Consider the following 26,615-nt stretch of genomic DNA (forward strand, 5'->3'; position numbering starts at 1 on the left):
AGGAGGAGGAGGAGGAGGAGGAGGAGAATGGGGGAGGGAACAAAACAGAAAACGAAACCAAAAATCTCAAAAACCTGCCTTGAAGCCGGTTTGTGACTTCTCATTTCCCGTTTTCATCTTTTTGCCTTCACATCAGCCCCTTTTAGAGACAGGAAAAAAGAGGCTTGGAGAGATGAGAGAACTTGCCCAAGATGACCTGGCAGGGGGCTGGGCGGCTGGGTCCTCTGAGGCCAGAACTCGACCTTGGACTTCAAAGTTCTTCCCACCAGGTTTCCCCCACCCGTCTCCAGGGCCCCAGCCTGTGTGGGCCAGCACTTATGTTCAAAGTCAGCGGCTGAATCCTGAAGGGGAAGAAAAATTACTGTTGTCTGATTCTGAAGGCCAAGGTCACCATGACACATCTCACAGGCTTGGCTCAGCGACTGTCCCCAGATTCCAACAGAGCCATTTCTAAAGGGCACGTCTGCCAGAGACGTCTCTGAATTGACAAGGCTTGGAGCCTTGTGGAACTCTAGGGGCCAGAGGCATTGTCAAAATCCCTTCCAATGACAAACTAGTTTGTTCAATTGTTGAGTGTGGAGGAGAAAGGACTTGTGTCTCTGGCCCAGACCGTCAGCTTCATAGGCTGCTATTTATAGAGGACCTAGAGGATGCCAAGAACTAGATGGGGGCTTGGCAACCATTCCCTGATTAAAGTTGTCCAGAAAACACCTGTGAGATTGGTAGTGTTGACTCCATTTTATAGCCAAAGAAACAGGCTCAGAGAGGTTATGAAAAGCCCAAGGTCACATCCATGCCTGCTTGACCCCAAGTCCAGGCTCACCCCACCACAGCGAGGTATCTCTGTGGAGGTGATAGAGAGCCTTCCTTCTTTGCTGAGGTCTATCTGGGGGCTACAGTCGGGGGTAGGTGGTTGGGGGAGGACGTGAGTTTGAACAAAGACATGAAGTTGGCTGGCCATGGTAGCTCACGCCTGTAATCACAAAACTTTGGGAGGTCAATGCAGGAGGATTACTTGAGGCCAGAAGTTTCAGACCCACCCTGGGCAACATGGTGAGATCTCATCTCTACAAAAATTTTTTTAAAAAATTAGCCAGGCACAATAACACGTGTCTGTGGTCCCACAGACTCAGGAGGCTGAGGTGGGAGGATCACTTGAGCCCAGGGGTTGGAGGTTGCAGTGAGCTATGATTCCGCCACTGCACTCCAGCCTGGGTGACAGCATGAGACCCTGTCTCAAAAAAGAAGAAGAGGAGGAGGAGGTGTATTAGTTTCCTCTTGCTGATGTAACAAATTTCCACAAATTTATAATTTACTGCCTTGAAACAATATGGATTTATCTCACAGTTCTTGAGTCTGAATTCCAAAATGAGACTTAAAGTCCCAGTGTCACAAGAACAGAAAATCAATCACCACATGTTCTCACTCATAGGCGGGTATTGAACAATGAGAATGCATGGACACAGGGAGGGGAGCATCACACACTGAGGTCTGTTGTGGGGGTGTCAGGGGAGGGACAGCAGGCGGTGGGGAGGTTGGGGAGGGATAACATGGGGAGAAATGCCAAATATAGGTGATGGGGGCATGGAGGCAGCAAACCACCTTGCTATGTGAGTACCTATGCAACAATCCTGCATGATCTGCACGTGTACCCCAGAACCTGAAGTAAAACAACAACAAAAAAATCACAGTGTCAGCTGGGCGCAGTGGCTCCCACCTGTGATCCCAGCACTTTGGGAGGCCGAGGTGCGCGGATCACCTGAGGTTAGGAGTTTGAGACCAGCCTGGTCAAAATGGTAAAACCCCATCTCTACTAAAAATGCAAACATTAGCCGGGTGTGGTGGCACACGCCTATAATCTCAGCTACTCGGGAGACTGAGGCAGGAGAATTGCTTCAACCCAGGAGGCAGAGTTTGCAGTGAGCTGAGATTGTGCCACTGCACTCCAGCCTGGGCAACAGAGCGAGACTCTGTAAAAAAAAAAAAAAAAAATCAAAACGTCAACCAGACTGTGTCCCTTTCTGGAGGTTCAAGGGGAGAACTTGCCTCCTTGCCTTTTCTGTCTTCTAGAGGCCGCCCACATTCCTTGGCTCATGGTCCCACATCACTACGACCTCTGCTTTTGCCATCGCGTCTCCTTCTCTGTCTCTGACCCTCCTGTCTCCCTGTCATAATGGCCTTTGTGATCTCAGGATAATTGCCCCATCTCAAAATCTTTTTTAATAAATTTGAACTTTGTCTTTTAAGAATGTTTTAAATTTTAAGTTCCGGGACCCATATGCAGGACATGCAGGTTTGTTACATAGGTAAACATGTGCCGTGGTGGTGTGCTGCACCTATCACCCCATCACCGAAGTATTAAGGCCCACGTGCTATGTATCCTTCCATCTCAAGATCTTAATCACGTCTGCGAAGTCCCTTGTGCCATGCAAGGTAACATATTCACAGGTTCCAGGGATTAGGATGGGGACAGCTTTGAGAGCTCTTATTTAGCCAACCCGAGGGGCTTAGAGAGTCACATTCAGATGTCTTAGTGCAGCATTCAATGCCCTTGACACATGGATCCCAAGCAATCCTACCCGTCTCCACCCTCAGAACCTGCTAAAAGGAAGTACAGCTGCAGGCTGAACATCCCATTCTCTGCACACCGCCAGCACGCCCCACCCCTCAGAGTGACCCTCCAGCCCAGTGCTCCTCACGTTCCCATGTGCTTTAGAGTCAGCAAGAGACCTGGCAACAATGCAGGTCTTCTATCAGTAGGTCTGGGAGGGGCCAGAGATTCTCTATTTTCTCCAGGGCCCTGGGGAAAGCTGATACTGCTGGACTGTAGACCTCCTTTTGAGCAGTGAGACTCTAGACAAGATGGTTATGCAGAAAACAGTCATTCCGGCCCTTTGCTTCCAAAGTCGCATGCCTATTGGCATCAGAATGGCATCACGTGCATCCCCACATGCTCTGTCGCCTGACATTTTTGCACATCCCACTAGAGCAGTCACTGAGGGTCTCCACGACGACCCGAAGTCAAAGCATAAAAGCTTTCCTGACTCACTGAAGGAAGCTTCCGAGTAAGCGTTGTGACCTTGGGCAACTCACTCGCCCTCTCTGGGTCTTTGTGCAGAGAACGTGGAGCTGACTGGACAAGAGGACTTTCGGGAACAGCCCTCAGATCCACGTCCTTGGTTTAGAAAGTCAATTCAGGCATCTGAGCTGAACGTCTTTCCCTTTCCTCTAACTCTGAAAATTGAGTTATGGGATGGCATGGTGTTTGCTAGAACCCAGGACCCTGCGAAGGCTGGATAATTGAGGGTTTGCAGGGTATTTCACCCCTATCTGTAGATACCAGGGGTCCATACGGGGTCTTAAAATGTCACACTGCTGCAGTATTGGGGGTAGAAATGACTCAGACATCGTTGTATAGGGAAAGGAGGCTGGAAACTCAAACGCACACGAGAGCCTGGCAGGACCCATGAAGGGTTGAAGGACACCGGGTGGGGTCTGTGTCCCCTGTCTGAGGAGGGCAGCCCGAGGGCAGCCCCACAGTCATCATCACGTGAGGATGCAGGTCCAGTATTGCTGCATTTGTCCGTTTTGCAAATGAATCCAGAAATCTGGAATTTTTTTTTTTAATGTGAAGTCTCCTATTTTTAAATGTTGATAATGAATTCAGATATTTTTAAAATACTGTGTGGGCCAAACAAGACATTTCTGTGGGCTGGATTCGGCCTGTTGGCAGCTTGTTTGAGAATCCACTCGCTCTACCGAGAGGGAAACTGAGGCCCACAGCAACAAAGGGACCTTCCCGAGGTTTGCAGCGTCAGGGTTTGAACTCGGGGCTGCTGACATATGGTGGAGCTGCCATCTGTTGGTCTCACTGTGGTTCTCTCTTCCAGACAGCCTTTTCCCCTCAAACCTCCATCCTCGTGCCTCTGATAGAGCTAACCCAGCCCCAGGCACACAACAGAAAACAGCCTGGGAGGTGGAAGGGTGCCTCCCACCCCGACTTTGCTCCTGACTCGCTCTGTGACATGGGCAAGTCCTAGGTCCTCTTTGCGTCTGAGATTTCTCATCTGCAGAACAAGGGCTGGGGGCTCGGTGACCCTCGAAGTTCCTCCCCGCGGCTCTCCATGGCTTCTGGCCTTTTCCTCCCAGCCCTGGTACATCCCTGCCTCTGAGCTTCCCATATTGACATTTTGCTAACAGCCGCTGCCACAGAGACGCTGCCAGACTCCGAGGTCCCAGCCCACATCATCTACATGATTCAACATGCTCGGTATCAGGGGGCCTGTCACCCATCTCAGCCAGCAACCACTGCGCCGTGCCTTATTGATTTGATGTATTAAACTGATGGATTTTTTTGAGAAAAAAAGTGTTTTTTCTTGAAAGGCCGTTGTGTCTTGAGACTTCATATGACTTTGCAACAGTTCCCCTCTGATCCCCATAAAGGTTTTATTTGTCCAGTGGCTGATAATGCACTTGTCTGAGGCTTCCTAATCCTCCTGGCTACTTCACTTCAGGAAGAGCAACAACAGCAACATCTAACGGGCACTTTAGACAGGACAGGTGTTGTCCTAAGCACTTACTCATCAATTATCTGACTTCATTCTCACGAACGGCTTGAGAGTCCATGGGCCGGCTGCTTCAGGTATGCCCAATTTGCAGATGAGAAAACTGAGGTTCAGTGGTGATGCATCCATTTCCCAGTCTCACAGCTAGTTATTGAGGGAGCTAAGGTCACCTAGGCGGGCTGGTCCAGGTCCTCAGTCTTTCCCGGTGCCTTACCACCTCTTATAACAATTGCTGGCCAGGCATGGTGGCTCATGCCCATAATCCCTACACTGTGGGAAGACAAGGCTGGAGGATCACTTGAAGCCAGGAGTTTGAGACCAGCCTGGGCAACAGAGTGAGACTCTGTCTCTAGAATAATAAGAAAATTCGCTGCATGTAGTGGTGGATGCCTGTAGTTCCAGCTACTCAGGAGGCTGAAGTGGGAGGATTGCTTGAGCCCAGGAGTTTGAGGCTGCAGTGAGCCATGATTGTGCCACTTCATTCTATCTTGGGAGATAGAGTGAGACCTTGGCTCTTAATAAAAAATGAAAATAGGCCTGGCACAGCGGCTCACACATGTAATTCCAGCATTTTGGGAGGCCAAGGTGGGCAGATCATGAGGTCAGCAGTTCCAGACCAGCCTGACCAAAATGGTGAAACCCCGTCTCTACTAAAAATACAAAAAATTAGCCAGGCCTGGTGGCAGGCACCTGTAATCCCAGCTACTCAGGAGGCTGAGGCAGGAGAATTGCTTGAACCCGGGAGGCAGAGGTGGCAGTGAGCCAAGGTTGCGCCACTGCACTCCAGCCTGGGTGACAGAGTGAGACTCTGTCAAAAAAAAAGAAAAAAAAAAAAGAAAGAAAAGACAAAATTAGCCGGGCATGGTGGTGCATGTCTGTAGTCCCAGCTACTTGGGGAGGCTGAGACAGAAGACTCTCTTGAGCCTCGGCTGAAGCTGCAGTAAGCCATAATTGTGCCACTGCCCTGCAGCCGGGGTGACAGACTGAGATCTTGTCTCTAAAAAAGTAAAAATGACAAAGAAACATTATTATAATTGTGAATAATGACACATTAGCAATAAATAGTCATACTTAACTTTCTTCAACACTTTCCAAACGTCAGACTTGTGTGATTTACAGGTATTGTCTTATTTACTGCATGTAGCAAGTGAATTATGTCCATTTTAGGAATGAGGAACCCCACGGACAGAGGGGTCACAAAGCCGAGACACGGTTCCCACCCATGTTTTTTCACTCCGTCAAGGATCTGACCCTAGAAACTCTCTCAGCAAGGAAGGGATCCAGGGCGAATGGGAAATCATTCCTGCAAACCCATCAATCCCAGCAATGAAGGGTCAGAGTTGGCGTCACAAAGCTGTTTTTTAAAAAGGCAAAAAGTGCAGCTAACAGGATCAGCTGTCACCTCACAGCCCCACACCTGATGAGAAATCATCCCATTCTTTCTGCCCCCCCAAGAGGTCACCTGTTCTCTGTTGCAAATTGAGCCATTAGTGCAAGTTTTGGAGACTTGGGACAATCATCCCCACTATGGAGCCTTTCCCGGTGTCACCAAGGCAAGGCCCTGCCGGCCCCGCTGAGAGGCTGTCTGTTCTGACTTCCTCTCCTTCCACGAGCTTGCATTCCATAGCACTAAGAAGAAAAGTGAGCATCCATCACAGGTCAGGCATCGCCATTGGTTCCCGATCCTTTAATTATTCCCATAGCACCTTCTATTTGCCTGACACCTCAGCCTACTCTTCTAGCACTGACTTAGTTTTTCCTGAAGGTGACTCTTTTTAAAATTTTATTATTTATTTTTGAGACAGGGTCTCTCTTCTGTTGTCCAGGCTGGAGTGCAGTGGCACGATCGTAGTTCACTGCAGCCTCAACCTCCTGGGCGCAAGTGATCCTCCCACCTCAACCCACTAAGCAGCTGAGGCTACAGGCACGTGCCACCACACCTGGCTGATTTTTAAAATTTTTGTAGGGATGAGGTCTCTCTATGTTGCCCAGGCTGGTCTCAAACTCCTGGAGCTCAAGCGATCCTCCCACCTCAGCCTCTCAAAGTGCTGAGATTAGAGGCTTGAGTCATTGCATTCAGCCTCATTTTTTACATGTACATTTAAAAACGGGAGTTTAGATTCGTGATTCTCAAACTGGACTGTGTATCAACAGCACCTGCGGGGCCCATTCAAACATAGAATGGGTCTTACTCTCAGGGTTTCACATTCCACAGGTCTAGGCTGGGGCCGGAGAATTTGCAGAAGTGCCCAGGTGAGCCTGGTGCTGCTGGTTGGGCACTCAGTGTATGCTGAGACCACTAGCTTCGATCACCACTCTCACTGGAAATCAGGGTCCCTTGCCATAAAAAGAAAAAAAAAAAAGATGTGTCACAGAATCTCCCGAATAGTTCAATTAAAGATACTTTATGAAAGAACTCCTCACAGAGGAGTGGGAAGGGTTAAGAGAATCTGAGGCCAGGCACGGTGGTTCTCGCATGTAATTCCAATGCTTTCTTTGGGAGGCTGAGGCAGGAGGATCACTCGAGCGCAGGAGTTTCAGACCAGCCTGAGCAACATAGTGAGACCCTGTCTCTACAAAAAAAATTAAAAATTCGTGGAGTGTGGTGGCAAGTGCCTGTAGTTCTGGCTATTCGGGAGGCTGAAGCGGTAGGACTGCTGGAGCCCAGGAGGTTGAGGCTGTAGTGAGCCATGATTCAGCCACTTCACACGGCACTCCCGCCTGGGTCACACAGCAAGGCTTTGTCTCAAAAATATATATATTTTTTTGAGATGGGGTCTCACAATGTCACCCAGGCTGGAGTGCAGTGGCGTGATCTCCGCTCACTGCAACCTCCACCTCCCAGGTTCAAGCAATTCTCCTGCCTCAGCCTCCCGAGCCGCTGGTACTCCAGGCACCCGCCATCATGCCTGGCTAATTTTTTGTATTTTTAGTAGAGATGGGGTTTCACTATGTTGGCCAGGCTGGTCTTGAACTCCTGACTGTGTGATCTGCCCACCTCGGCCTCCCAAAGTGCTGGGAGCCATCCTGGCCATCGCGCCCGGTGTGAGGCCTGAGCCATCTCTCCCGGCCTCAAAAATGATTAATAATAACAAATTATAAAAAAAGTTACTCAATCTGGCTAGAAACTATGGAAGATTCTGAACCTGCAGCCAGCCTTGTCTTTGCTCTAAAAAATTGACAAGTGTTAGAAAGGTGTTAAGGACCTATTGGCGCCACACAGAGATTCTTCTGATTGAAGTAATATGGAAGTTAAAAATCAGAGGACAGAGAATCACTTTTTCATTCTTTGGTTCAGACAACATAACGTATGACTCAACACCAGCCCTTATTGTGACAATGAAAACAACCAGAATGATCAGTATTGTTATTAATTTCCTTGGCTGGAGTGGGCTGAAACTTGCAGACAGATGCTCCCGAGCCCAGTAAGAAGGCAAGGAAATAAATCTAGCGACCTAGCTGGAAAAAGAAGCACAGCTCGGCCAGGCACACCTATAATTTCAGTGCTTTGGGAGGCCGAGGTGGGAGGATCACTGGTGGCTGAGAGTTCGAGACCAGCCTGAGTAACATAATGAGACTCTGTCTCTACAAAAATAAAAAATAAAAAAATTAGCTGAGCATGGTGGCACTTACCTGTAGTCACAGCTACTACAGAGGCTGAGGCAAGAGGATGGCCTGAGGCTAGGAGTTAGTGGCTGCAGTAAGCTATGATCATGCCACTGCACCCCAGCCTGGACCAAAAGCAAGACTCTCTCTCTCTCATTATATATATATATATATATATATACACACACACACACACACACACACAGCACAACCCATCTGGGCACTGCTCAGCCTTGTAATCCCAGCATTTGGGAGACCGAGGTGGGTAGATCATTTGAGGTCAGCAGTTCGAGACCAGCCTGGCCAACATGGCGAAACCCCATCTCTACTAAAAACACCAAAATTAGCCGGGCACGGTGGCAGGTGCCTGCAATCCCAGCCACTCGGGAGGCTGAGGCAGGAGAACTGCTTGAACCTGGGAGGTGGAGGTTGCAGCTTGAGCCGAGATGTGGCCACTGCCCTCCAGCCTGGGCCATACAGCCAGACTCTGTCTCAATAAACAAATAAACACAACCCCGCCAGGCATGGGGACCCTTTGCCTGTTTCCCCATAGTTAAGTTACTTCTGGAGCATCCCCACCTCCAAGCTCCAGCCCATCTCCCATCAATTCTGAAAGAGCAGAGCTGGGCCCCCTTGTGAGGGGAGGTGCGGGGGAGGCGTCCTGGCCCGGGGCCCACGTGGGCAGGGCTGAACGCACCCCCTGCGGTGTGGGGGCTGCGCGGGGGAGGCAGCTGAGTCAGTGAGCAGCGCCATGATGAGGGGCGGTCCCTGCCGGCACCAGCAGGGGCTGGAAACCCAGCGAGAGGAGCATCGGCAGCTCCGAGGTAAAGGCGGTTGGGTTGGGATGAAACCCCCTGGGGGCGGCCACCCTCCCGCAGGCTCAGCGCTCTCTGAATTTCTCGCTGCGCTCTCTGCTGCCTGGTGGGCCTGGGGCCAGCTAAGGGCTCGGAGGCTGAGTGTGCGGTGCCAGGGGGTGTTTTAACAACATCCAGGCTGCCAAGAGCACATTATTCTCTTACAATAATCCAAGGAATTGCCCAGGAGATGTGATATTTTGGTAGGGGGGGAAAAAAAAGAAAAGAAAAAAAGGGAAGAAGAGGAAAAGAGTTCTCTGAAACTCTAAAAGCGCTGTTGCGCTAGGAACCAGAGTGGGTGTTTCAGCATCTGGGTTCTTCCTCAGGGAGCAGGTAGGGACCCAGAATTTACTGTTCATTTGTTTTATTTGATAAATAGTATGTCTTGGATGTCCCCGGGACATTCCAGGTGGAAGGAACAGCTTGTGCAAAGGCAGAGAGCTGAAAAGGACAGGTTTGACAGCTTTGGAGAACAGAAAAACTGAAGTTAGGGACTCCTGCTTGTGATGGAAATTCTCCTCAAACCGGCATAGGCAATGACAAAGAGTTAATTGGTTCATGTGATTGAAAGTACAAAGGACAGGCAGCTTCAGGCATGGCTGGTTCTAGGGGCTCAAACAATGTCATCAGGTTGCAGTCTTCCTCTATCTCTTGGCTCTGCCTCCCTTGGCACTGGGTTCACTCTCATGAAGGCTCTTGCTACCTGGTAATTCAGTCAATTCCATCTTTACATCCTTCTAGCCTCAAACCTGGTAAGAAGAAAAGGCTTCTGGTGCTGGGCGTGGTGGCGCAGGCCTACACTCCCATTACTGTGTGAGGCTGAGGGAGAACGATCACTTGAACTTAGGAGTTTGAAACCAGCCTGTGTAACATGGTGAAACACCATCTCTACAAAAAATACAAAAGTGAGCTGGGCATGGTGGTGCATGCCAGTACTCCCAGCTACTCAGGAGGCTGAGGAGGGAGGATTGCTTGAGCCCAAGAGGTAGAGGTTGCAGTGAGCTGTGATTACACCACTGCGCTGCAGCGTGGTGACAGAGTGCGACTCTGCTCAGAAAGGAAAGAAAGAAAGACAGAAAGACAGGAGAGAGGAAAGGAGGAAGGGAGGTGGGCAGGCTTCTCTCTCCCAGTAGTTCCTGCAAAGGTCCTGAGGTTGATTCTCCTTGAACAGACTTGGGTCATGGGTCCATGTCTTACTGCCCAGGCCTGGTCCATAGCCCCTTCTCTAACGTGTGGGTCTTGCTGGAACCTCATGACCAGTGTGACATGGAAGGCAACCCATGGGGATGTGTTCCTAGTTCCATCTTCTATTTGGTTCTTTTTCTTTCAGAAATCATATGTGCCCCCACAATGTCGTTTCTCCCTCTTGACTCTCTCTCTAGCCTTGACCTCATCGAGAGCACCTGGTCTCTATTCCCGGTCCCCATTCGATATATCCCCACCATGTTCTTCTCAACAAATTGTAATAGGACAAATGACGTGAGCTCTTACTATGTGCTAACATAAGCTCCCTACATTGCAGTGCAACCGAATCCTCGTAACACCACGACACTGAGAGACAGTTGTTATTACCCCCAGTTTATTTTTTTGTTTTTTGAGACAGAGTCTCACTCTGTTGCTCAGGCTGGAGTGCAGTGACGTGATCTTGGCTCACTGCAACCTCTGCCTCCCAGGTTCAAGCCATTCTCCTGCCTCAGCCTCCCGAGTAGCTGGGATTACAGATGGGCGCCACCACACCTGGCTAGTTCTTTGTATTTTGGTAGAGACAGGTTTCACCATGTTGGCCAGGGTGTTGTCGAACTTCTGACCTCGCCTCCCAAAGTGCTGGGATTATAGGCACAAGCCACCACACCCAGCCATCACCCCCATTTTATGGACGAAGGAACTGAGGTCTAGAGAAATTCACTCCTGAACCAATGACTGGAGTTGGAGGGACATGGGGCTCTGACTGGCTAGCCATGAGTCATGTACCCCAGCACGGAGCCCAGATATGGGTCAGCTGCAATGGAACCATGAAGACTGAGGGAAGAAAAATATTCTCCCAGTGAAAAGCATGCAGGCACTGTTATAATATGGGTAGGAAAGACAGCAGATACCCCATAAACTAGATGGCAAATGATGGCAATCCAATTTGGACCCATTTGTAGGAAAAGGGAGCTGTGCTATCTCAGGGAGTACAAAGAAAGTTTGAACTGCCAAACCACTGGAAGGACAGGAGGGCAGGTGGCCTTCAGGAACAGCTGGAACCAGGTGCTCATGTGGCCAGAATGCTCAGGCTCTCATCCAAGCTTCTTTCTCCTTCTCTCTATTTCAGTGGTTCTAAGTGCAGATTCCTAGAGGAAGACTTTGATTGGTCAGTTAAAAGTCAGATGATCATACTGGACCAATCAGCTATGCTAGGAGGGCAGGACCCCACAGAACATGGCTGACTGGGAGAACCACAAGGTTGAAGTGTGGAAGGAGCGATGGTGGGGTCTAGAAAAAATGTGAGGTAGGATACAGGGCAGATAGAAATGTAGGTGTGGCTTGAGGGACCTTGTGTGTGAGGTGGCATACTTAGAGCCACAGGTGGCCGAATGTGGTGGCTCATGCCTATAATCCCAGCACTCAAGGAGGCTGAAGCAGGCAAATAGCTTGAGCCCAGGACTTTGAGAACAGCCTGGGCAACATGGCGAGACCCCCATCTCTACAAAAAATAAAAAATTAGCTAGATGTGGTGGTGTACTCCCATATTGCCATCTACTTGGGAGGCTGAGATGGTAGGATGGCTTCAGCCCAGGAGTTTGAGGCTGCAGTGAGCCGTGATAGCACCACCGCACTCCAGCCTGGGTGACGGAGTCAGACCCTCTTGCAAAAAAAAAAAAAAAAAAAAAAAACCCACAAAAACAAACAAACAAAAAAAGAACAAAGCAAAATGTATAGTTGGAGGTAACAGAGAACCTCACACTGACCGGCCTAACAACACAGCAGTTTATCTCATGAAATCCAGAGCAGGGCAGCTCCCGGCGTTGCTGGTTGATCTGATGAGCCCATTGTTCCATCGCTCTTCTCTGCGTCTCCAGCGTTAGCTTCACCCTAAACTGGTGGCTCCATGGCAGAAAGCTGGCTCTCAGTGGTGATCATCTAACCCATGAGAAAGAAAGGGAGCCCCTGGTCCAGTCACAGGACAAAAGTTCTTCCCCAGTAATGGGCCTCCAGAGAATGCTGTGCTCTGGGCACTAGCTGACTTAAGCTTGGGTTCCTGAGCTGGTCCCTGCAGACAAGGATGGGGTGGCCATGACAGCCTTCCATCATCAATCAGGACCTACTCCAGAGCCAGGGTCTATTCTAAAATGACTTGCTATCCTCCACCGGTGTGGGAGGAATAGGCACGGGGTGGGTCCGTCTTGGGTTGCTCCTGGTCTCACGGCCTCTCTGCCTCTGTTGGACAGGGGTCCTGTGGCTGTCTGTGGTCTCCGAGGTGCTGTACATTCTGCTGCTGGTGGTTGGCTTCAGCCTCATGTGTCTTGAGCTGTTCCACTCCAGCAATGTCATCGACGGGCTCAAGCTCAACGCCTTCGCGGCTGTCTTCACGGTGCTCTCAGGTAAGGTGTGGCTGGTCCCGTGGCCTCTCACAGCAGAGGTGAGAAGGGGTGCTGCCCTTGGGGTGAGCCTTGGTTGTACCAACTGGGAGACATGGGACAAACCGTTTCTCTTCTGTGAGCCTGAGTTTTATCATTTGTGAAAAAATGTCTCACGTATATTGACTAAGCATCTGTCACATGCCAGGTGCCGGCCCAGGTTCTGAGGTCATAGCAATGAACAAAAGCAGGCAGTCCAAGACCTCAAAGAGCATAACACGTGTGGGCAGTGGGGAGAGGCAGACGAACTCGAGATGTCTTCAGGAGATCAGTGCCACATGGTCTGTGATGGACTGGATTTGCAGCATCAGGGAGAGGGCGGTGGTTATGTAGAATGGGCTGACTGCGTGCCCTGGGATATAAAAAAGAAGCCTAGGCTGGATGCAGTGGCTCATGCCTTTAATCCCAGCACTTTGGGAGGCTGAAGCGGATGGATCACGAGGTCAGGAGTTCAAGACCAGCCTGGCCAAGATGGTGGAACCCCGTCTCTACTAAAAATACAAAAATTATCCAGGTGTGGTGGCACATGCCTATAATCCCAGCTACTCGGGAGGCTGAGGCAGGAGAATTGCTTGAATCCAGGAGGTGGAGGTTGCAGTGAGCCCAGGTCGCGCCACTGCACTACAGCCTGGGCTACAGAGCGAGACTCCATCTCAAAAAAAAAAAAAAAAAGAAGAACAAGAAGGAAGAAGAAGAAGAGGAAGAAAGAAGAAGAAGGAGGAGGAGGAGGCAGCGATTTGGGTTGTAGGGCACGTAGCTCCTCTTTCTGAGCTCATCCGGCTTTGAGAACTCCACATGGAGATGCTGCATTGGAAGTCGAATGATCAAACATATCTGGAAGCTCAAGGGCAATTGCGGGCTGGGCAGGGATTGTGGGGAAAGGTCATGAGCCAAGGATTTTAAGGGCTTCAGGAAGAATGGGAGAGTCAGCTGCATCATATGACTCGGGAAGGGGGAGACAGACTATTCCAAGGCAAACACTTAGATTTGGTGGGCAGGTGCCCAGGGTCGCCGCAGCAGCTCCAGGTCATCAGGGGTTAAGCTGGGATTACGCAGGAAGGGAATAAAGGAAGCCTATAAACCAGAACTTCAGGAGGCCTGGCAGACAGAACAGTGGCTTGGCTGTGTAAGACATTTGCTCCTAAAAAGCTGAGTGTAAATTGAATTTCTATAAATTTAATCCTATTCTTCACGCATTGGAAGAACTCTCTATTTAATGAAACCGAAACGATGAGCCTCTTGGTAAGGGAAGTAATCTCTCCTAATTGAGGTATGTACATTTGACGGAGGGATCTTTCAAAGAATAGAGAGCTGCATTCAAGAAATTAGAGCACATGCCATAGATCAAAACGTGGCGATCTGTCATCTCAGGATGTAGGAAATCCAATCATGATGGGAAAGAAAAGAAGAAAAGTAGAAAAATTGTCACAACACACACACAACATGCATTTTGGCCCCCTTGCGCCCCATCCCTAGCCATCCAAGGACCGAAAGCTTATTTATTCTTTTTTTTCTCCATCTTTTATTTATTTACTCAACCAGCATTCACTGAAGGCCTAACTGGGCACTGTGCTTTTTGCGGGGAGTTGAAGGAAAAAGACTGTCTTGCTTTGTTGCCCAGGCTGGAGAGCAGTGGTGCAATCATGGCGCACTGCAGCCTTGACGTTCAGGGTTCAAGCGATACTTCATCTCAGCCTCCTAAGTATCTGGGATTATAGGCGACCTCCATTCCCCCCACCTCACCCAAGCAATTTTAAAAATGTTTTGTAGGTTGGGTCTTGCTAGGTTGCCCAGAATAGTCTCCAACTCCTGGGCTCAAGTAATCCTCCTGCTTCAGCCTCTCAAAGCACTGGGATTATGGGCATGAGCCACCACGGCTGGCCAAGTTTGTGATCTTGTGAAGAGACGTATTCCTCAGATGATTCTAACATGGTGTATGGACTTCTATGGACTGGGTGTCTCAACAGCCCTGGGGGAAGGGCACCCACATTTGCCCAGGGAGTGGGGATGAATGGGGTGGGCATAGGGAAGGCAACATTTGAGTGAGACTTGGAAAATAAGTGAAAGTCTGCTTGGTAGACATCTTGGGGAGGGCATTCCAGGTGGAGTGGACAGCGGAAGCGAAGGCCTGATGACGCGGCGTATTCTGGGACCTTCAGAATGGTGGGAGGACTGGGAGCAGGGAGAGGAGGAATGTTGAGAGATGAAGCTGGAGAGTTGTGTGAGGGTCTCAGTGCTTCATAGCGGTCTTTGGATTTATCATATAGGCAATAGGGAACCACCGAAGTGTGGAGCAAGGGGCAACGTGGTCAGGTTTGCATTTGGGGGTTGTACTAGTCCATTCTCATGCTGCTAGTACAGACGTATCTGAGGCTGGGCGATATATAAAGGAGGGAAGTTTAATGGACTCACAGATCCACCTGGCTGGGGAGACCTCACAAACATGGTGGAAGGCAAATGAGGAGCAAAGTCATGTCTTACATGGCGGCAGGCAAGAGAGCGTGTGCAGGGAAACTCCCCCTTCATAAAACCATCCACTGTCATGAGATATCACACAAACAGCTCAGGGAAACCTACCGCCATGATTCAATTACCTCCCACTAGGTCCCTCTCATGACATGTGGAAATTATGGGACCTACAATTCAAGATGAGATTTGGGTGGGGACACAGCCAGACCGTATCAGGGATGGTCCCTCTGGGTTCAGGGTGGAGCACAGAGGGAGGGGAGCAGGAATGGAGGTGGGGAGGCGGGTCAGAGCTGTAATGGTGCAAAGCAGTGAGGCCCAAGTGGAGAATGGGTGGGGACAGGAGCAGGTCCAGGGTGCAGGAGGTCAAGTCAGCAGGGCTTGAGGACTGGTTGGGAGGGGCGGGTGGGAGTAGGTGGTTAGGGGAAAATAGAGTCAAAGTCAAGGGTTTCTAGCTTGGGTACACAGAATTCAGGGGGTCTGTGAACCCAGTCAGGGGAAACAGCATCTTTAATTTTCTAACATGAAATTAACTGTCATTTCGCATTTCCTCCAACAAATCACAGTTGTGGGGAGGAGACCGGGACATAGTCACCAACAGTAATCCATACTTTTCATGACATCTCACCACAGCTGCAGCTACCTCCAAATGCACTCCTTCCAAAGTATGGTGCTTATTAGAGTTTCTACTGAATCTCGTTTCACATGTTAACCAAACAGCACACACATTCCTATACAACGGTTTGTTTAAATATGTTGCTAACTATATTTCAGTGTAATTCGTTGCCTCTGTAATGCTACGTATTTCATATCATGCAGCAGAAAACTTTATTCTGAGAAGGGGCCAGATGGTCAGAGGGCCCCTGACCTGGGAGATCCCTCAGCTGTCCTTTGGCTTGGGATGGGGTGACCAGTGGTCTTACCAAGATGGGGAAGAAGGGGAAGGGGCTGGAGGGGAGATGATCAGTCTGTCTCAGATGGTTTGGGCATGATGTTCCTGGGGGCAGGCATCCGGCCGCCTCTCCTTCATCAGTGGGTTCATCTCTCCTTTCCTTTCCCTGCACCAATCATCAAAAAATCACCTCCATTTTCCAAAGCATGCAGCCCTTCCCCCAGCCTGCTCACTCCAGCCACACAACAGAAGTTTGTCATTGGCCACAAGCAACCACCACCAGTTCTTGCAGGCAGGCTCCTTGTGGGGGGCAGGAGGTGGGGGACTCTTTCTTCCACTTCCAAGGACTTCTCAAAGTTTCTACCCCTCAAGAAAACACATAAGCCAACCCAGGTTTTCTCCTAGTGGTCAGACCCACTGTGAAAGCAAATAAGATTGTCTCCATAATTCCAGGCAGATGAACAATCCAGGCTCTGGGAGGTTAATTGACTTGCCCAAGGTCATGCAGCTGGTCATTGCAAATCCAGCTCCTGTGGCTTCAAAGCCCTGTGCTCTTTTCACAGGCCCGCACTGCAGGAGTGACCAGGCGGGCAGACAAAGATTCGAAGTCTTCAGAAAACAGTAACTGAGAAGTGTGTAGCAGCCGGATGCTGGAGTAAGACTGAGGTAGCAAGTGGTGGAGAGAAAGGATTTTGTATGCATGCCTGGGAGAAGATAAACAGGGGAGGCATGATATGAGGAGATAAACTTTAAGGCTGCTGCAGAGAGCTGGGCGTCTGGCCAGGAAGGCGTAGGAGGCTGGTCTTTAGGGAACCCGTTGGAAACAGGGCAAGGGGTGGTGAGGGGCTTGGGGGAGGTGGAGAGGGCTTCTGCTCTGCTCCTGGGGGAGGGAAAGTGCTGCTTTCTGTCTAGGAAGAGCTGGCAGTCAGGACTGGGCAGAGGCCAACAGCCAGGTCCATCTTGGGAGAGGCCGGGCTCTGATGTCTGCTGGACCAGCTCAGCCCAAGGTCAATGCCTTCTGGGGTGGTGAAGGCAGAGACCGGGACAGCCCTTCCTCTAACCAGTGATAGTCAGCCCTCTGCAGCCATGGGTTCCGCATCTGCAGATTCCACCAACCCCAGAGGGAAACCATTTGGAAAAAAAAGCAATCAAAAATAACAATACAACAATAAAAATAATACAAATTTAACAACAATGCAGTATAGCAACTATGTACGTATCATTCATGTCGCATTAGGTTTTACAAGTAATCTAGAGATGATTTAGAGTATCCAGGAGGATGCACGTAGGTTGTATGCAAATAGTAAGCCTTTTTTTAACAGTTAAAAAATTCTATCATTATTTTTGAAGACGGGATCTTGCTCTGTTGCCCAGGCTAGAGTGCAGTGGCACAATCACGGCCTGCTGTGCCTCGACCTCCTAGGCTCAAGTGATCCTCCCACCTCAGCCCCCGCTACTAGCTGAGACTACAGGTGCATGACACCATGCCCAGCTAATTTTTTTAATTTTTAAATTTTTTGTGAAGATGGGTTCTTGCCATGTTGGCTCAGGCTGGTCTTGAACTCCTGTCCTCAAGCAGTCCTCCCTCCTTGGCCTCCCAAAGTGCTGAGATTACACGCGTGGGCCCCAAATTATATCAGGGACTTGAGCATCCTTGGATTTTAGTGCCCATGGGGAGTCTTAGAACCAATCCCCTGTGGATAGCGAAGGACAACGGAATTATAATCCTTTCACTCATTATGATGAATCACGATAGCCATCATTGATGGAGATGCGATAGACTCTCTCCTTTGACCAGTTTGAATCAGGCCCCTCTGAGTCCTCTTTCCGACCAGACCTCAATCTTGGGCTCTGTCCTTCGTCTACTCATTTGAGTTTTAGCAAGAATCCTACTGGATCCGTTTATCAAACACACCCCACTCTTAATATCTGATCCAATTCCTCCTCCCTCGCCCCTGGTTGTGTTATCACCCTGGCCTGCCCTCAGCAAAAACCCTGTCGAGTGAGTTTAGCCAGAACCCCCTTTCCCCGATGCTGCTTCTTAGTGATTTTCATCTGTGAACCCCACCCTGCTCCTTGGCTATGAATCCCCACTTGTCCTTGTATTCAGAGCTGAGCCTGATCTCTCCCCACTACTGCAACCCTCCCTGGCAGTGGTCCCTCTTGAATAAGCCTTCCTTACCATTTTTACCGAGTGTCTATATAAGTTTTTCTTTAACAGGGTGGGTGTGATAGCTCATATGTGTAATCCCAGCACTTTGGGAGGCTAAAGGGCCTCCCACTTGAGACCTGAAATTTGAGATCAGCCTGGGGCAACATAGTGAGACCCTGACTCTATGGAAAAAAAAAAAAAAAAAGCTGGGTATAGTGATGTGAACCTTTAGTCCCAGCTTGATGTGGTTTGGCTCTGTGTCCCCACCCAAATCTCACCTTGAATTGTAATAATTCCCTCAGGTTAAGGGTGGAACTAGGTGGAGGTAACTGAATCATGGAGGCGGTTTCCCCCATGCTGTTCTCATGATAGAGAGTGAGTTCTCACGAGATCTGATGGTTTTATAAGGGCTTCCTCCTTTGCTCAGCAGTCATTCTATCTCCTGCCACCGTGTGAAGAAGGATATGTTTGCTTCCCCTTCCACCATGATTGTAAGTGTCCTGAGGCTTCCCCATCCGGACAAAACTGTGAGTCAATTAAGCCTCTTTTCTCTGTAGATTACCCAGTCTTGGGTATGTCTTTATTAGGAGTGTGAGAACGGACTACTACACAGCTACTCAGGAGGCCGAGACAGGAGGATCCTTGAGCCCAGGAGGTCAAGGTTGCAGTGAGCTATGATCATGCCACTGCACTCCAGCCTGGGCAACAGAGCAAGAATCTGTCTCTTAAAAAAACATTTTCTTTTCTTTGACAAATGCTACTATGTCCCAGCCCTGGCGTAAGCCTGACACAGGCGTTAATCTCTTTACTACTTCTAGAGAGAGAGGGACTAACATTACGTCCATTCTACAGATCAGAAAACTGACTTGCCTGCAGCCACATAGCTAGTAACGTGTTGAACCCTAGAGTGTGCCATGGTGAAGTGCTCTGAGCAGAGCTTTGCATCTGGGACTTCAGGTGGTTATTGCTATTATTATTATTATAATTCCTAGTTGTCCTTGAATAAATTGAGGGACAGATTGTGGCCCCAGGGGTCAGCGCTGTCAAAACGAGACTGGGACAATTTGATCAGATATCAAGGGTGGGTGATTTTCAAGGCTGGAGCCTAGGGGCTGGGATTTGGATGCTTCGGTGAAGGAAGAAAAAGGATCAAGGCTGTCCCTCCACTCAGTGTTGCTGGCAGCAGAGGGTTGTACAGGAAAGTGGCCCCCCAGGCCCGAGGGACAGGGTGGGGGAGGGGCAGGGGACTGGGAAGTTCAGGGTGGTGACTTTTGGCTCCCATGGTCACCTTCTTGAGCCGGCATGGGGCTTGAAGCTCACAATACTTCTAGAGACCCACTAAATATTTAATTTTGACTTCTTTTAAAATCAGAAGGAAAAAAAAGAACATAATAATGAAGATATAAGAATGAATTTAGACAGGGTCATATTTGTCTTTATACCATTACTGTCATAAAAGGTAAATCTTAATATATCTTTTATGGAGGAATAGGTCTGCAACGGCAAAGGTGCCTAGGGCCCATAAAAGTCATAATGCGGGCCTGAACTGGGCTTTTCTTGTGCTCTCCCAGCAGAGCAAGACTAATTCGAGACCAGGAGTGGCTCTCGCTGCCCGCGTCCCCACTTCCCTGAGTCTTGTGACTTCGGTCAGGAGGGCTCTGCCACCCCCTTGCTCCCTGGTGGCCAGGGGCTTAGATCCAGAAAGGGCGGTGAGAGCCGGCTGGGTATATTTCTGTTCCTCCCCCAGCTCCTCTGAAAAATGAGGCTGATCTACTTAGGAAAAAAGAAATTTGGAAAATTCCTGCACAGTCCGGCTAACTGTGGGCTTTCAGGAAAAACAGCTCTGGCACAAAGAGAAAGCTGTCCATCTCCAGGAACTAATCAGCCTCGAGGAGACATCAACAAGTCTATTTTGTTACCTAAAGAGAAAATGAAATTTCACAATAAAACCCAGATTCCCAAAGGAAAAGGTCATTCTTTGAAATCCGAGTTTCAGGTGCCATCTTAAGCGTGTGGCCCGAGGTGAAGAGCACCCTCCTCTATGGCCTGCGGGGTGGGTGCCACTGGTGTGCTTTGGACAGGAGTTTGGGGACCTGGAGGCCTGGGGTCTGAGGGGCAAGGCGTGCCGACCGCACTGCACTGTCCATACCCGCATCCTCAGGAGCTAGGTTGTAAACAGGCAGAGTGGAACTCCCCTGGGCATGTTACCAGCGCCAGGAGCCAGGCAGCATGTGGCTTCTCAGGAAAGCAAATTTGCAGAGCCATTTGCCTTGCAATCAGATCTGTGCTGCCTTTTGGGAGTGAATGTGAGCCACTGAATGTAGCTCACTGAGTTTGCCTTTTTCCATCAGCTGCCAGGAAGCTCAGATCTAAGTTTTGTGTTCAATGGCACCTTCCCCCAAGCAAGGCTTCCTTCCCATTCCACTTCTTCCTTAATTCCTTGGCATCTTCATGGAGCTTACTCTTATGGTGGTGACTTTTGTCTTATTGTGTTGATGTTTCTTCCTTTAAATGGCCACAAATTATCTTAGGACAAGTTTGCTGGGACCCTAATTCCACTAGTCACCCCTGCCACCTTAATGTGTCCTGAAAGAATCCCCCACCCATAGCCCCTTCTGTTCAGTTCCCCTGGCCTAGCAGACTCAGTTTCTTGCTCATAGCTTAGAGGGCAAGTATTTTTTTATTGCATTTTAGGTTTTGGGGTACATGTGAAGAACATGCAAGATTGTTGCATAGGTACACACGTGGCAGTGTGATTTGCTGCCTTCCCCCCCATCACCTACATCTGGCATTTCCCCCCTTGCTGGGACCATCATTTTCAGCAAACTGATACAAGAGCAGAAAATCAAATACTTCATGTTCTCATTCATAGGTGGGTGTTGAACAATGAGGGCAGGTATTTTTTAAAAATGCAAAAGCGTCGCTGGGCATGGTGGCTCACGCATGTAATCCCAGCACTTTGGGAGGCTGAGGTGGGCGGATCACGAGGTCAAGAGATCGAGACCATGGTGAAACCCCGTCTCTACCAAAAAATACAAAAATTAGCTGGGCGTGGTGGCGCGTGCCTGTGGTCCCAGCTACTCGAGAGGCTGAGGCAGGAGAACTGCTTGAACCCAGGAGGTGGAGGTTGCAGTGAGCTGAGATCGCACCATTGCACTCCAGCCTGGTGCCTGGCAACAGAGCAAGACTCTGTCTTAAAAAAAAAAAAAAAAGTAGAGGCTCTAAGTCATAAAGATGAATATTTACATACTATTAAAGATTCTTTTATTTGCAAGTAACAAGAACGTGATCAAATTAGCTGAAGGAAAAAAAGGGGGGCCCAAAACTGTAATCCCAGCACTTTGGGAGGCCGAGGCGGGTGGATCACAAGGTCAAGAGATCAAGACCATCCTGGTCTACACGGTGAAACCCTGTCTCTACTAAAAATACAAAAAAACATTAGCTGGGCATGGTGGTGCGTGCCTGTAATCCCAGCTACTCAGGAGGTTGAGGCAGGAGAATTGCCTGAACCCAGGAGGCGGAGGTTGTGGTGAGCCGAGATCGCGCCATTGCACTCCAGCCTGGGTAACAAGAGCGAAACTCCGTCTCAAAAAAAAAAAGGGTGGGGGGGATGGTGCTGGAAATCTATTGGTTCAGTAATTGAAAAGTGGAGAGGCTGGACCTCAGGCACAGCTGCGTCCAGGTGATCATATAATCTGGAATCTGTATCTCTAAACTTTGCCCTCTTCTGTATTATCATTCCCAATCAGGCCCTCTCCATGCAGACAGGATGGCTACAAGTAGCCCAGGCTAATTTAAAATTCTAGAGGTAGAGAGAGCTCCCTTCCAATATCGTCTGCTTGGAGTTTTGTCCAAAGAGGATTATAATTGGATCAGCTAGGTTTGGAGATTCATTTCGAAACAAATCACCATGCCAGAGGGTGAATTTCACTGATTAGCCAGGTTTGGTTGGGTCTGCTGGCATGCCCATGGTGTGGCCGAGGTCTTATTTTGAGTTTCTCCAAAGCAGACCCTAAGATGGAGATTCAGGTGCAAGTAGTTTCTTTGGGAGGTGATCTTAGTATGGTGGGAGAGTAGAGAAGGACACCAGGAAGGGAGGAAAGACATCAAAGGGAGTACTGAGGAGAAGGTAACCACTGTGGACCACTGGGGCTCAGTCCCTCATGGAGGCTGAGTAGAGCATGCTCAGAACTGCTCATGCAAGGGGTGAGAAAGCAGTGATATTTACTCACCAGCTTCCATCTCCATTAGTTTAGGGTCACTCCTGAGACATTAACTTCTCATCATCTCCAGGCTTCTCCACTTAAGAGTGCAAGTCTTTGAGGAAAGAAGCCACCAATGTGCTTGGGAACTACCTAGCCAAAGCCACAGGTGATGCCTGGCATGGGCCAAGTAGATATGAATGGAGGCAAGACAATGTCTGCCACAGAAAGTCAAGTCAAGACTGGGGGATTCTGACACCAGCTGGTCTATGGTGATGCAGTTCTGATGCCATCTTCCCAGAGGCAGCACCACACTCCGCAGGTTTAATGCACAGTCCTCAACAAGACCTTCCCCACCTCAGATGCCAGCTGCAAGTTCAGGGGTCCCCAGGCCACCGTCACATCTGACCAACTGGCCTCAAATTCAAGGCTTTGATAATTCACTAGAATGACTCACAGAATTCAGGAGTCACTCTACTTAAGGTGACAGCTATATTATAAAGAATACAGATCAGGACCAGACAAAGGAAGAGACACACAGGGTAAGGTCAGGGAGGGTTTCGATGCAGAGCTCTCATGCTGTCTCTCTGGAATCAAGACAAATCACCCTTCCACACATCATGTGTTCACCATCCAGGAAGCTCGCCTGTTAGCTGGGCATGGTGGCACACACCTGCATCCCAGATACTTGGGAGGCTGAAGCAGGAGGATTATTTGAGCCTGGGAGGTTGAGGAGGCTGCAGTGAGCCATGGTTGTACCACTGCACTCCAGCCTGAGTGACAAAGTTCCTGTCTTAAAAAATAAAGGCTCTCCTGTGCTTCAGTGTCCAGAGTTTTTATTGGGATTTTATGACATAGGCACGATTGATGGAATCACTGGCCATGTAGATGATCTCAATGTCTAGTCCCCTCCCCTCCTTGAGGTCAGGCTGGCTCAAAACCCCAGCACTGTAATTGAAAGGCTGATCTTTTTAGTGACCCCAGCCCCGCAGCCCCCACGTTGAGTCATCTCATCTCACTGGCATCAAATCTGATGTGATTAAAGGGCCTCATGAATAACAAAGACACTTCTATTACAAACTTCCAAGTATTTAGAGTGTCCCTCTCAGGAAGCAGGGACAAAGGCTAGTCAAATTCTTTATTATACAACAAGGGTCCTGCATGGGGAGACAGGAGCACGTATCTGCAGCTGGGCTGTCACCTGCTCCCTGCTCCCAGCTGCGTTCGACTTGGGGCAATTCAAGCCATTGATACACTGAGGGAGAGGCCTGGGACGTCCTCCCTGTCTGGGGACTAATGCCTTAAGCATTTGCAATAGGGCTGGGCCTGCTTGGCTTGGCCCTCTACGGGGAGTCCCTGTGTGTTTTAGATGCTACAGATTTCACTTCTCTGTAGCCACCCATTTCACCCCTCCTTTCCCCAAGGTAGTAGACCAAGCTGAGTCTCTCCAGACTCAGTCCTCTAAAGCTAAGGTGGCCAGTGCTATTCTTATCCCCAGGCCCAGGCGTGCAAGCAACACTTCAGCTCTTTCATTTCTGGCTAGGACCTTAATTTTAATTCTAAGCTCCCATCCCGCTGGGCTGGTAGAAGATTTATCTTCAGAGTTTTTCTGTGTTTCCTCCCTACTGCCTTTGCCTGGGGCTGTGCCACCATGTTTTGCTCTTAAGGCAACATCTGGCAAAGAAGGGAAAGGGTTTGATTTTGTCATTATCATCTTCGTCATCCAGGTCACAGTCCCCAGTTTGAAAACCTTGGGTCTGAAAGTGTTCCAGAATTCAGAGCTCTTTAGATTTTGGAAGGTAACATAAGACATAGACTATGCATTCCATCACACCCCAGCAGCTGCTGGGGCAGAACCCTACAATCAAATCCATTCATATTTCTGCAGTAAAACACATATGCAGGCTGGGGGGTGATACATAAGGATGATAGAGAGCCTCACATCCATCCAGGTCAGCCTTACGTTCCAAAGAAGTTTAGGCCAAGTCAGATATTGTGACCAGATGAGTTGTGAAAAACATTTGGATTTTAGAACTTCTGAATTTGGAATCATGAACAAGAATCATAGCACCAAGAGCTCACGTTTATTGAGCACCTACTGTGTGCTGAGACATGATCTCTGTCCAGCGCTATTGTTACTGCAATCCATGGCCACGAGAGCATTCCTGGATCTCGTGCAAGAAAGGATTCGGGTGAGTCCGCAGAGTACAGTGAAAGCAGCTTTATCAGGAAAGCAAAGGGAGAATGGCTACCCCAGGTTCACAGCAGCGGCATGGGCTGCTGAATTAAGAGTATTTAACATTATTTTTAAATTATATGCAAAACAAGAGGTGGATTATTCATGAGTTTTCCAGGAAAGGGATCAGCAATGCTCAGAACTGAGGGCTCCTCCCCCTTTTAGACCATATATGGTAATTTCCTCATGTTGCCATGGCATCTGTAACCCGTGATGGTGCTGGTGGGAGTGTCTTTTAGCATGCTAATGAATTATAATTAGCATATAATGAGCAGTGAGGACAACCACAGGTCGCTCTCATCGCCATCTTGGTTTTGGTGGATTCTAGCTGGCTTCTTTACTGCAACCTGTTTTATCAGCAAGGTCTTCATGACGTGTATCTTCTGCCGACCCGATCTCCTGTCTCACCCTGTGACTTAGAATGCCTAACCTCCTGGACATGCGGCCCAGTAGGTCTCAGCCTCATTTTACCCAGTGACTTTAATCAAGATGGAGTCACTCTGGTTCAAATGCCTCTGACACTGTGATGGTAGGAGCTGTTATTGTCCCCATTTTATAGTTGAGAACACTGAGGCACAGGCTTAGTGGCGATTTTGGCTTCAAGGCTCACGTGCTTTGCTACTAGACTGGTCCATGTAGGCCACTACGGGGCATCCATGGCTCTGTCCCTATGGCCCCTTCTGGTCCCCAAGGGCTCTTTGCTGCTAGGGCTGAACATGAAATGGAAGAACGAGACTGGTAACTTCAGGACACACGGTCTCCTCACTCCAGATTGGGGGTCTCACATCTAATGCCCAGAGCGACCGTGGAGGTGGCTTAAATGAGCGCGGCTGGCCGGATATAATACAGCAGGGAATACAGCAGCAGTGGTGGACTCGAGAGTGGAAACTTGGGCGTTCGCATGCGTGGCATTCGAGGAAGGCCAAAACCTGTTTGTTTTTTTTTAATGAGAAAATAACTCCTGATTTTTAATTCAAAAATATTTTAAACAACTTTATTGAGGTATCATTAACACATCATGCTTAAAGCATGCAATTCAATGCATTTTAGTGACCATCAGCACAGCTTAATTTTAACATATTTCCATCACCCCCAAAAGAAACCCCGCACCACAGGCAGCCACTGCTCATTTCCCACCAATCTTCCCGGCCCCGGGCAACCACTGATCTATTTTCTGTTCTGCGAATGTGCCTATTCTAGACATTGTCTATAAATGGATTTATAGAACATAGGATCTTTTATGACTGGCTTCTTTCATTCACTTCACATGCTTTCAAGCTTCATCCGTGTTGTAGCTCGAATCAGTACTTTGTTAGTTTTACGGTTAAATAATATTCCATTGTATGGATTGACAACGTTTTCTTTTCTTTTTTTTCTTTTTGAGACAGGGTCTCCCTTTGTTACCTAGGCTGGAGCACACTAGCACAATCATGGCTCACTGCAGCCTCGCCCTCTCTGGGTTCAGGTGATCCTCCCACCTCAACCTCCTGAGTAGCCGGGAACACGGGTGCCACCACTCCCGGCTAATGTTTGTATTTTTTTGAGGAGATGGGGTTTCGTCATGTTGCCCAGGCTGGTCTTGAACTCCTGGGCTCAAGCTATGTGCCTGCCTCAGCCTCCTAAAGTGCTTGGATTACAGATGTGAGGCACTGCGCCCAGCCTTATATTAATTTCTTTTTTTTTTTTTTTTTTTTGGAGGCAGAGGAAGTGAGGTTTGAAGCAGGACCTCCTGTGGGAAACACCGCATCCCCACATCTCAGCGTCTGCAGGGCTAGGAGGGCAGCGCAGGGAGGAGAGGAGAGCAGAGGGTCCCTGATGATGCAAGAGATGGAGCAGGAGACGGGAGGCAGAGGAAGATGAAGAACAGGGGCCCTGCGGCAGAGGGAGACACACACTTAAGGAGAGAGAGAAAGGAACAGAGAGAGAAGGAGAGACACAGAGACAGAGATGGAGAGAGAGATGGAGGGAGACAGAGAGAGATGGAGAGACACAGAGACAGAGATGGAGAGAGAGATGGAGGGA

The 26,615-nt window shown here is 49.2% G+C and overlaps 1 protein-coding gene across 4 annotated transcripts in view; it reads left to right on the forward strand.

Moving 5' to 3' along the window:
* GSG1L (GSG1 like) overlaps positions 1-26,615 on the forward strand; it is a 267,111-nt gene that overhangs the window by 162,774 nt on the left and 77,722 nt on the right. For 3 of the 4 annotated variants that reach the window (XM_017525726.2, XM_037737472.1, XM_017525724.2), the window contains one exon: positions 12,457-12,609. In XM_017525726.2, coding sequence (XP_017381215.1) covers positions 12,457-12,609 — 153 coding nt within the window. Of the gene's footprint in view, positions 1-8,903; positions 8,996-12,456; positions 12,610-26,615 lie in introns of those variants that run through there. The other variant, XM_037737473.1, reaches the window with a different exon arrangement.

This window comes from Cebus imitator, unplaced genomic scaffold (assembly GCF_001604975.1).
Source record: "Cebus imitator isolate Cc_AM_T3 unplaced genomic scaffold, Cebus_imitator-1.0 Scaffold39, whole genome shotgun sequence".
NCBI lineage: Eukaryota > Metazoa > Chordata > Mammalia > Primates > Cebidae > Cebus > Cebus imitator.